This window comes from Apostichopus japonicus, chromosome 22 (genome assembly GCF_037975245.1).
Source record: "Apostichopus japonicus isolate 1M-3 chromosome 22, ASM3797524v1, whole genome shotgun sequence".
Taxonomy (NCBI): domain Eukaryota; kingdom Metazoa; phylum Echinodermata; class Holothuroidea; order Aspidochirotida; family Stichopodidae; genus Apostichopus; species Apostichopus japonicus.
In genome coordinates, this window is record NC_092582.1 from 19,191,621 (window position 1) to 19,204,061 (window position 12,441).

The window sequence follows — 12,441 nt, forward strand, 5'->3', positions numbered from 1 at the left end:
GAGAAACCGGGTTCGATATCGACGGTTTCCGCGTTTTCGACCTTGCTATATAGCAAGGTCGAAAACGCAGAAACCGCGGAAACGAGAGGAATTTGTCAAGGGAGGGTGACGAAGTCTTTTGGGCGCATTTCAGCCTATATTCGCCAAAAAGGGGTTCGGGTTTAAAGCTATTTCACTAAATGTATATCGAAAACGTACTTTACAATGGATAAGTTAGATCATTTTGTCAAGGGAGGGTAGTGTAGGTCGAAAACGCGGAAATGTTTTTTTTTTTTTTTTCACAATGGCGAAACTAGATGATTTTGTCAAGAAAGGGTGAAAAAGTTTTTTGAGCGCATTTCAGCCAGTATGCGCCAGGAGGGGTGGGGATATAAGATTTCGTTTCACTAAATGCCGGTCGAAAACGCGGAAATATTTTTTGTTACAATTGCGAAACGATTTTGTCCAGGGAAGGTTAAGAGTTTTCGGAGCATTTCAGTCAATATGCGCCAGGAAGGTGAGGGGTTGTAGGCTGTTTTTTTTTTACTAAATGGAGGTCGAAAACGCGGAAATGTTTTTAGCAAAGGCGGAACTAGAGGACTTTGCTAAGGGAGGGAAAAGAAGGGTTTTGGCCGGCGCATTTCAGCCAAAATGCCAGGAAGGGGGTGAGGAAGGATGTTAAGGCTTTTTCACTTAATGCAGGTCGAAAACGCGGAAAAAAGTGTTTGCCAATATGCGCAAGGATGGAGTGGGGGTATGAGATTTTTTTTCAGTTAGTGTAGGTCGAAAACGCGAATTTTTTTTTTTTTTAAAGGCGAAACTAGCTGATTTTGTCAAGAGAGGGTGAAAAAGTGTTTTGGGCGCATTTCAGCCAATATGCGCCAGGAAGGGGTGCGGGAGGGGGATTTTTTTATACAAAATGCAGGTCGAAAACGCGGAAATGTTTTTAGCAAAGGCGGAACTAGAGGAGTTTGCTAAGGGAGGGAAAAGAAGGGTTTTGGCCGGCGCATGTCAGCAAAATGCCAGGAAGGGGGTAAGGAAGGATGTTGAGGCTCAAGTTCACTTAATGCAGGTCGAAAACGCGGAAAAAAGTGTTTGCCGATATGTGCAAGGATAGAGTGGGGGTATGAGACTTTTTCAGTAAATGTAGGTCGAAAACGCGGTTTCTTTTTCACAACATTTTTCACAACTAGATGATTTTGTTAAGACAGGGTGAAAAGGTGTTTTGGGCGCATTTCAGCCAATAGGCGCCAGGAAGGGGTGAGGTTGAAGTCTTTCACTAAAAGCATGTCGAAAACGCGAATTTTTTTTAACAATGACGGAAATTCTCTAAATGCATGCAGGAAAAGTAAAGAAATGTTTTGGGCGCATTTCAGCGAACATGCGCCAAGAAGGGTTTGGGTTTTAAGCATTTTTTCACTAAATACAGGCAGAAAACTCAGAAATGTTTGTTAACGTCCATTTGGTATGCAGGGATGGTTCCAGGATTTCTCCGACACGGGAGCTAAGGTCCCCGATAGGGGGGCTAAGGTCCCCGGAAACAATTGTGTGCACGTTGTAATATTAAATGTATACATATATATATATATATATATATATAATAAATAAATATAACAAAATAATCTTACTCGTCCATTGTAAAAGTACGATTTCCGCGTTTTCGACCTACATTTACTGAAATAGCTTTAAACCCGCACCCCTTTTTGGCGAATATAGGCTGAAATGCGCCCAAAAGACTTTGTCACCCTCCCTTGACAAATTCCTCTCGTTTCTGCGGTTTCCGCGTTTTCGACCTTGCTATTTAGCAAGGTCGATAACGCGGAAACCGTTGATATCGAACCCGGAATCTCTCTTACCGAACCCTGTTTGTCGATTTCCGCGGTTTCCGCGTTTCCGCGTTATCGACCTGGCCATCTTCCTAGTGTTCAAAGTTAGTATCAAATGAACTAACAAAAAATGAGGGAAATTTCACAATGTAGGCCTAACTGTTTAAAGTATTATTCAGCTTAGTTTTGGTCAGTGTCGGGTTCAATTAAGAATGTAGTCATGTTAACGTCGACTGAAAAACGTCAATAAGATTGCGTAACTAATAATAAATTTCTTTACTGAAATCAACGTTTGCTGGCGATGAGATATGCAACTCCGTGCATAACCCTCCTGTTATGAGTATGTCAAAGTTGGAGGGAATGACGTTTCGATCCTAGCAGGATCTTCTTCAGAGGCTAATTGAAACGAAAACAAACTAACAATATATTAAGAGACACGAAATTTGAGAGAATACATGTTGGAGAATACAGTGGCAATTTTTGAGATACAATTGCAAAAGCTTCCCGATATGAAAGTCGAAAATTTCGATGCAAAGCGACCACATTTCGATTTGTTTTTATCTTAATGAGTCGAGCATTTACTAAACTAGATAACAAAGGTGTACCAAGCAGACGGTGCTTGGTTGGATATTACGTGTAGAGGAGCTAGCTCGATCCCTCATAGCAGCACGGATCGAGGGGTTGTGCGCTGTACAACCCCACCCCACCAACCCACCCGCCAGTTTTTCAATCCCCAGGCAAAAAGTATTAGAGACTTAAAAGCACTTGATTTTAATTAGATTTAATTATAGGCCTAAATTATAGTTTAAATAAATTGCCTCCGAATGCATAATTGGATGTCTAAAATTTCCTTTTTTTTTCCTGCTGTGGAGTAGGAGTACTCACCCCCCCCCCCCCTTCCCTCCTCTTACATCGGAGAATTGGTTTCATCAACAACATCCCTGGGATATAAGACGCTGCCAATATCTCCAAACGGTACGGCGTTTGATAATATCTGTCCAAAATGGTTTGCAGCAAATTGTTCAGTTCGACAACTGTACCATTTATACTTTCCATGTAGGTACAATGTTAAGCTCCCGCCATGTCAATGCATGGCGCCGATTTTCATTGCACTTTCGTCGTTTATTGTGCTTGTAGTTCAGTGAGATCGGGAAATAAATTCGGGGTTGTAATACACCCTAGTATCATATTTTGTCATTAATGTTACTCCCATGGGATACATGATAAGACATTAGATATATTATGGAGCCTACGGCGCTGAGCTATCGATCAGTTTCATACATAGATGGGTACATGGTCCATCACGGAGTTCTTGTGGTGGACCTTTATAAGAAACTGCCATTTCATCATATGAGACGTGGTGGCAAGTGCTTAATCACATCTAAGCAAAGTTGCCTAGAAGTTGGTATTAAAAACGATAATTCTCATTGAAAATAAAATTCCCCCTCCACCCCGCCCCCCCCCCGTTTCAATAATTGAAATTGCTTTTAGCCGGACAGCAACCGCCCTCACAAAAAGGCGCCACCCCCCCCCCCCCTCGCCACGGCCCGGTCAATCGCGAAACAATGTAATGCATCAAAGTGAAGGTTTTCTTGGAAAGTAATGGCAAGTAAAAGATTGGTTTGGCTTTGGTTTTAGTGTATCAGTTATTAGTATGGTAAATGTCACGGTAAAAATAAGAACAACACTTCGGGACATACAAAAAGAAACATATAGTTTATTATAGCAGCCTGTAGACTATAGTATTTTATTTTCTGTCTCATGCAGATCATATAGAATCAAACTATCTATCGCTTCTTGTCAAATCGTATATGCACATCACAGTGCACACTACTGTATATATATGTATATATATATATATATATATATATATATATATATATATATATATATATATATATATATATATATATATATATATATATGTATATATATATATATATAAATATATATGAATATATATATATATATGTATATATAAATATATATATATAAATATATATATATATATATATAAAATAATATATAAAATATGCAGTCCCGGTGGCTAACTATGTATACACAGTTTCTAGTTTGCAGTTTGCAGTCCCTCCAGATACTTGAAACGCCACTGGAAAGGCTCCCTTTCTGCCAGCAAACCGATCGGTGTACAGACGGTATGTGACGTCAATGATATCAACAACACAGATATTCTGGAACGGAGAAGAAAAGGAGCTTAAATAGTTAGTTGGTCAAAATTTGAGTCTCATTTCAAAACGATGATTTCAAGACCAGGTTGACTGCATGGATAAAATTCACTTGTAAAAACCATACACACACACACGGTCTGACAGCTATAGTGTGACACACATTTTAATGAAACATATGGAAAACAACTTCCTGGCTTGACTTAGACACACTGCAGACCACACCTTCCGTACCATGTACTGACAAATAAAGTTTACACACCAATCACACTTCCTCCTAAAAGGAATAGTTGACCCTCTCCTTCCTAACTATCCCTCCCAACTCTCCGCCCAGGGCCTGTCCTCCAAGTTCCCTCTGTGGGCAGCATGGATCCCTCTGTGGACATGGCAAACTCTGTAAACATGGATCCCTCTGTGGACATGGCACACTCTGTAAACATAGATCCTTCTGTGGACATGATACACTCTGTGAACATGGATCCCTCTGTGGACATGGTACACTCTGTGAACATGGATCCCTCTGTGGACATGGATCCTTCTGTGGACATGGCACACTCTGTGAACATGGATCCCTCTGTGGACATGGTACACACTGTAAACATGGATCCTTCTGTGGACATGGTACACTCTGTGAACATGGATCCCTCTGTGGACATGGTTCCCTCTGTGGACATGGTTCCCTCTGTGGACATGGATCCCTCTGTGGACATGGTTCCCTCTGTGGACATGGATCCCTCTGTGTTTCATGACTGACGTTTCAGGCAAACTGTCACCTAATTACTTCCCTTTCATAGGCCCTATACTCTCATCATCCCAAGCAAATGAGATTATAAATATCAATTCAATTTTTGTCATGTTGTGTGCATTAATTTTATAAATCTGACTTACATTATTTATAAGAAAGTTAACAAGGAATACTAACTGGTAAATTATAAAAACAAAATTGGAAAGAGCAAATAAATATATTATATTGCCCCTTATTATAGTGTGTACATACTGGATAGCTCAGTCGGTAGAGCACATAACCTATGATTCGGAGGTTACAGTTTCGAATCCTGTTCTAGCCATGCTTCTGTTTGAGGCTATATTGTTTATAAAATCTACTATGTTGGATTGCCGTTTGATTCCATTCAATTAACTTTAAACATTTTCCTTCATTACAAACTACATCTCTTAATTACAAACACTTTCCGGTTATGGTGCACGCACCTGAGTCGGACCGCAGGTTTAAATACTGGTAAACTGCACATGTATTAAATCCGTATGTGAATCATGTGAAACCTGTATGTATAAGTCTAACTTAGAAACCACGCGACCTACCCGCTGGTTAGTGCCTCCTGGCGAAAAAACCCAATTACAGTTCTTATCAATAAGGCGCATAGGAGTGGATTTATATGGTAACGCTCCCTCGCGTTGGTTTTGGTAAATTTGTGGATGTTAGGATATCAACTCATGACACTTTTTTAAAATATATTTCTATCCCTGTATGTAAACGGTAGCTAGCTTTACTAGTCAGCGTTTTATCTGTAGACAATGAAGAAATAAGTTGACAGTGTGGACATTTCTAACTCACTCATTGCGTGTGATATCTACTGTATTACAAAAGAGTGTCTACACGACAAATCATTTAGAATCAAATGGGATGAGTATAATTAAACCCTGATGCAAATAAAATGTAGGCCAATTGAATGTAAGGTGCAACCTTGTTTTGAATAATATTCGACTTAAAAGTAGTTTCAAAACCGCGAGTCAACCAGTTGCCTTAAACAGTTAAAAGATTTTGCAGGTCTCACGGATTTTCACCTGCGATACCCCTGAGTTGGACAATTTTTAATTTTTTAATTTTGAAAGTTTTTCATTCCTCAGAAAAAGTCGACACAGGGACGCCAATTTACCTTGCTCACCAAGGGACGCCGATCTTTAATACAAAAAGGTTAACGATATCGTCAGTCTTCCAAACCGGGAAGTTAATTCAACCAACCTTTCATGCTTGATCTTGAAGACGGTACTAAGTTTGTCTGTTACTTTCTTGATAAACTCCTTATTCGCCTTAGCAACCAGAAATTCTTCCGCGTTGTATATTTGGACAACCACGCATTCTTCATGAATGTCTGTCCCTAGACTGATTCGTTGGTCTGGGTAAACTGACAATACCACTCCCTGATGGAAAGTTTAAAAAATACACACAGGTTAGATAGAATAATACTAGTTGTCACAAATCACTAAGATAAGTTGCGTGGTAATATTTAAAGATGACTTTATAGGCCAAATTTTGATATATCATAGCCGGAGAGAAAAAGGAACAATTTTTGTTCCCCATACCTTTTCAAGATATTTAATGTTTTTTAAATATGTTAAATCTCTGGAATGCATCTTTAAAGCTAAATTAATAATGACTTCGGAGGCTTTCCCGCAATTCCAATAAGTAAATCAAAAAATGTTCGTTAATATTCATATGAAGAACAGAGCACATTGAATGGTTGATATCCAACGCACTATGTCCTTGACAAATCTGTAATACATCTTTTAACATGTCATCTAGGGAACTGACATAATGTACTGTGTGTTAGACTACGTAGTCCAGCCGCTTTTATTGATGAAGTACAGATGTTAAAGAAGGTCATTTCTAAAAAATTAAAAGTGGTATAAAAGTACAATCGAGAATGACAGAATGCAAAAATGAAATAATGTATACCCCCATCACTTAATTTCATCCTTTCCTCATCTCAGTCTCTCGTGGAATTCCCGTTCACGTTATTCACATAAGGGAATTATAATTTAAAAATAGCATTATATAAAGCCTCTTCGAACATAAGGTATCAATTTATTCATGTTCACTCGCAGTAACAAACAGTCAGTGGCTAGCCAGTACTTTTTCCTTCCTTCCAACCCTACTTCCCATTTTAACATATACCTTTCGAGGTGTACCACGCCATATATTCCTCTGATTTAATATCGTAACTTGGTGGACACAAAACTAACTGTACCACTGCAAGGAAAAATCATCCATACAAAGTCGATATCTATTACAGGATGTTGTAAATACTAGCCTTTGTATAGAAACTCAGAGAGAACTCACCCTTGGTTCTTTTCCAAGCAAACCACAGAAAAAGTCTGTAACGTCGGGATGAAATTTCTCTGGGATTCGTCCATTGGGTAGGTTGGTATAAATTTCGATGCACGGCATGATGCGTAGCTGTACCTGACAGGGCAATTTCATAGGCTAAATTATATACGTTTATATACATCATTTTACTAGATACTTCGTACCCGGAGTTGAGCACATTGTTTTCAATCTTTCATACTTTTAGTTTGAATTATTATGGTGGTCACGCATAGTAATCAGTTAGAGAGAATTGTGATGAAAGACAAAAATTCAATTACCTCAGTCTGCAATGATGGCTTATGAGAATGACTCCGTATATATTCTGGCAAATTTCAAACTGCATTCAGCTGTATATAACGAAAAGTGTTAGCCGAAACCTACATATGCCTACTATCGTTAACTTTGTTCAACTCAATATACACGAAAGTCAGGTGTTTATGGCCGTATGGAGTTACTTTTGTTTGTTTTAATTTTATGAAATATCAAACGGATCTTTTTATTAGCTTGATATTAATGATTAAGCTGGAAATGCAAAGACGTGAAATGTGAATTTCTACTGGTATAACATGACATGATATACATGTTAATCAATATGCCCAACCACGGAAACGTCTTTCTATATCTAAAAGCATATGGTATATATTTACAGACGATACGTATACTATATGTATTTTAACGTAGTCTGGGGGAATCATTGTGTATAACATACGTTTTCACACGATGTTGGATATTATGTTGTGCATAGGCAGATTGGGGAAGGTGGGATTTCGGCCGAGCGTGTATGGGTTGTGGTTGGGGAACATGGAGGGTTGTCTCGGTAGAGGTATCAATTGTGCAAGTTTTCCAACTTTTGGGTAAGGCGGCAGGTTAATACGAAGACAAGATCTTAGAGGAGGAGGAGGTGGGTAGCCTGGCGCTTACTAAACTGCGTGATTGTATGTTTGCTGATCAAATGGTGAGATAAATACAGTTTGCCAAAGAGGAACTGTGGTTTGTATAAAGCTTAAGAGAAAAAGACAATTTACAATGATTGTTGCTGTATTATTTTGGAGACACTGTGTGGAATGAAAATATCAACATGTAACTTGAAACGGATCAGTTTTGTACGTAGCGTATAATATAGGGGTGGGCACGAAAAAGACTGTCTTACGGTACACAGTAACATTTTGAACCCAATCCGCGGGAATCCAAGTACTAGGATGTACATATATATATATATATATATATATATATATATATATATATATATATATATATATATATATATATATATATGTATGTATGTATGTATATGTATATATATATATCTTTATAGCTTTTCCTGTGACGATAGTGGAACTGTCCCATTATACGACAAATAAATATCAGAATGTCGACATTCACGTTGTTCGTATACGTTACACGTTGAAATTATAATCTATTACAGGTATATAGGCCCCATATAATACTATATGGCTCCTAGGCCACGTATTAAATGGTTTTATATATATTCCACCACCCCATCCCCTCAGCCTCCAACTCCGGAGCTGCACTTCTATCCACGGTAATATAGGCTACAGGGAGGGGCAAGCCAAAGCATGCCACTGGACGGCTCCTGGGACTCGAAGTTTGTGTGTTATATTGAGCCTCATCCATAATATCTAAAGTGGGTTTCTAGAAATGTCGAAACCTTCACTCCAAGAGGATATTTGAAAGCATCACAGATCTAGAGTCATGCATTTCCTTTGTAAATCAATGCTATAGACTGGACCATCATATGTGTATAGAGTAGCCACTTCGTATAGGTTGCAGCAAAATACTGAGGGAGAGCCATAGTTTTGTCTGCATTAAAAATCGGGTACCGACCATAAAATTAGCTAGTAGTTCAATGTTACTCTGTAAGCCATATTTGAATAGGTGCGTTAAAGCAGATATCTGGTTATGTAAACTTCTTCTGTCCTCACGCGAATACACTTTCAGACATTTGAATTACAATTTCAGATCGAGCCGATATGAAATTTCGATTCCGATATCTCAAATATCTAATGATATCAAATTCCAAGTACAGATATCGAACTCAGATTTTGATATCTCAACTCGATTTCTGATATCTAAATTAAAGATATTTAAAGTTCCGGATTGATAAAAGTTAAAGAATATCTATGCGCGCGCATGAAAGTTCAAGAAATAAAGTAACGTGAATACCGTATAACGTGTGTGCTGAATGCGCGCACTGCACGTAACGCGCGCAGTGGATTTAGATCAAACATTGTTTACTCTTACACGCGCAAACGTATAGTGAAGATTAGTTAATCAGACAATCATCGGCTCAGAAGAACGGTTTAAAGGCAAATGAGCGATTATATTGAATTTGATGAGGAAGGTGTTTTTCGATACCTGATGACTAACTTCGACGTGGATGAAGAAGACAACAGAGCTGGAGGGGCAGCAGTGGTATTCTCGTCATACGGAACAGCAGGACAAGACAGAGACTTCCGTCCGAGAGTTGCCCGTAGATTATCACATGTCCTACCAGATGATATGACGATATTGCATCAGCTTTACAATGCATGTCTAGCGGTTATTTACAAGAGACGACAACGGGCGGCTGTTTTTATCGCTCATTTTATCAAACATTCTGGTTATGCGGTAAAACAATTCTCATTTCGAGGTGTGTTTAGTAATTTCATAATCATTGCGATTTCGTAGTTCACGGTTGCTCTGGTGATTTAGCATAGCCAGGGTCGTAGCGACTTGCGGGAGGGGGAGCTATAGGGAAGTGGGCCAACCAATGATATATACCAAATGGCTAACTCCCTTACTGACACAAAGCTCTTACATGAGATGAGAATTGTTTTAGTCAAACATACTTTCATGGAAGCTTCCAGGTGATTGAGGATTGCTACTATATATTAGAAAATTAAACGGTGAAGTGAAGCCGTTTCATAATAGCAGTAAAATGCTTGTTCAAATTGGATGATGGTCGACAATCTCTAAGGGTGTGTGTCTGGGGACGGTGGGGGGGGGGGGGTAGAGAAGAAGAGAAACTGATACTTTATACATGTATAACATAAATATTAATGTTAGCACATATTACTTTATATGCCCATTTTGAATGGAGGATAAATTGTGGATAAGTTTATGATTGCTAAAATTGATCATTTTATTGGAGGTGCATGTTTGTGCATGTTCAACGCCGGGGGGGGGGGGGAGGGGGGGGGGGTCGATGAGGTCTATCCTGTGAGAAACTTAGTCATAGGGTAGGTTTTAATTTTTTTGATTTCCAGAAGATCTGCAAGAACTCGTTTTGCAAGCGGTCATGGAAGTCGCCGCTAGGAAGGAATCGTTTAACTTGTTAACCAGAGAGCTTGTGTTACAGACGTGTTTGGAATACCCAATGTTTACACATGCTCAACGAAAACGGCTGATGGAGAGACTAGCCACAATGTGCGGGGAAGCCATCTGGTCGAGTTCAGACAGTAATAACTTTTATATATATTTTTTTTCACTTTTGTTTACGTTCCGTATGGGTAGTACAGTACCAGTAACTATACAACACGGAATCAAATAACACGTATTTATTTTAAACGACGATATGTTTAAGTTAGCAGGCAAACACAACGAACGTATTGCTTATATAAGCTGTATCTAGATCTGTGAACGGTGACTCACATTGTATCACCAATGGCCAATCAGCAGGGGCGCTACCACCTTTTTGTACTAGGGGAAGGAAGTTAAGGCGTGCACGGTAGGGGTCAAAGAGGTGGGGGGAGGGGTGTCCCCTTCACTTGTGTCCACTTCACGGATCGAATCCAACAATTCATTATTACTACATTGTTACCCTTCGTTCGGTAGAAAAACAAAATATGGGAATTCTGTTAGGGTGACCTTCTGACCTTTCGACTGAATATATAAACTGAGATATACTAGGAAGCATTTTGAAGGGCATCGACAACATCTGGAAAATAAACTTGTTTGTTTGAGTCTCATATGTCATTAAAATAATCTGCTGCGGCAGTGCAGCCGTACATAGTTTAACGTCGACAGTTGCCATCTTGTTTCCCTGTAACCGAAACTAATTATCACAATAGATGTGGTGTCCGTCCCCGACATTAGCCAATCGTATGTGTCTCTGTATTAATGTCATTTAAATCAAGTTACTACTCCAATGAGCCTTTGCCCGTGACTTCATTCCTTTCAAGGTTTCCTAAACTGGCCTGTGAAAAGCTTTGAGAATGATAAAACGTCATATGTTGCCTCGAAAAGTGATCTATTCACTTTTACACCGGAGGAGTGCACTGACGAAGAGCCGTCGCCCGATGGACATAAGGGTCAGACACATACAAAGGTCACCGGTAATCCACTAACAAGCAACGATGGTAATGAAGTCACATGTGATAAATCCCTAACATCCACTGATGAAATAGAGAAGCAATCAGTCACGGCACAGACCACTGATGACACCAGCTAGACATCCCGGGTGCACGAGCAGTCAAGCAGTACGATTTCGAGACCCATCATAAAATGTATTGGTAGGACACGTTCTTAAAAGTGAGCTAAATTAACGGAGACTAAACGCAATGTGGGGGAAGGAGTGAAAAGTGATCAGTCAAATGTTATGACTTTCGAATATTTCTGTAATGAGTGATTGTTGGATCTGTATGCCGCCCTCTTCATTGGATAACGTCTGGGGTGGCCTGCGGACACGCTAACTCCCTCCCAATCCCGTCCCTTTAAGTTTAGGTCTTTCGTCATCAAATTAATGTTATTTTCATTTCTGAAGCTAAATAAAGAGTAAAGTTATACTTGCACCTTTTAAACCCTATATTTATATAGCTTGTTCCTATTGATCTTGTAACTGTGTCACAGTTTGATCTAGTAATGTCAACAAGAATTTAACATATCTTTGTTTTGTTATAGCCTACTTAGGGACCACATGACCTGTTGATAGTTTGATGAGGTCGTCTGTAAGAGAGTTTTAATAAAAAAAAAATAAAAAAAAAAAATAAAATAAAATAAATACTGTACAAGCAAATGGTATGTGAGATTATATTAGTTCTATGTAGTATACTGCTTTGCATCTTAAACATGCATTCGAATGCATTTTAACAAAACGGTGGAACTTGGTTATCAAAAAGGTAGCCTGCATTTCGTCCACAAAGGAGCACTTCTTTTATAGCCTACTCTAATGGAAGTCCCGTGGAGCTTCTGTTAACGAATAAAGGGACATGTCTTATTTATGAAAAGAGCCACATTTTGGATTTCAAAGAAGGTGGGAGGTACCCCCACCCGCCCCACTTACCCAACCCCCACCCCCAAAATGGTCTACTTTCCATTTACGAAAATAACACTTTATAACAAAATA

The 12,441-nt window shown here is 39.1% G+C and overlaps 2 protein-coding genes across 3 annotated transcripts in view; one reads left to right on the forward strand and one right to left on the reverse strand.

Moving 5' to 3' along the window:
* Window positions 1-3,810: 3,810 nt before the first annotated feature.
* Window positions 3,811-7,532, reverse strand: LOC139964313 (uncharacterized). Its single transcript, XM_071965817.1, has 4 exons — window positions 7,376-7,532; window positions 7,071-7,193; window positions 5,973-6,151; window positions 3,811-3,997 (listed from the first exon to the last, which is right to left on the reverse strand). Exons 2-4 carry the CDS (start codon window positions 7,176-7,178, stop codon window positions 3,874-3,876), a joined length of 411 nt encoding a protein of 136 aa, XP_071821918.1. The 5' UTR covers window positions 7,179-7,193; window positions 7,376-7,532; the 3' UTR covers window positions 3,811-3,873.
* A 1,821-nt stretch (window positions 7,533-9,353) lies between these two features.
* LOC139964326 (uncharacterized) overlaps window positions 9,354-12,441 on the forward strand; it is a 270,207-nt gene continuing 267,119 nt past the window's right edge. The window contains exons 1-3 of one of the 2 annotated variants that reach the window (XM_071965844.1): window positions 9,356-9,747; window positions 10,364-10,555; window positions 11,279-11,901. In XM_071965844.1, the coding sequence (XP_071821945.1) occupies window positions 9,429-9,747; window positions 10,364-10,555; window positions 11,279-11,547 (780 nt within the window). In that variant the 5' untranslated portion in view covers window positions 9,356-9,428 and the 3' untranslated portion in view covers window positions 11,548-11,901. Of the gene's footprint in view, window positions 9,748-10,363; window positions 10,556-11,278; window positions 11,902-12,441 lie in introns of those variants that run through there. The other variant, XM_071965845.1, reaches the window with a different exon arrangement.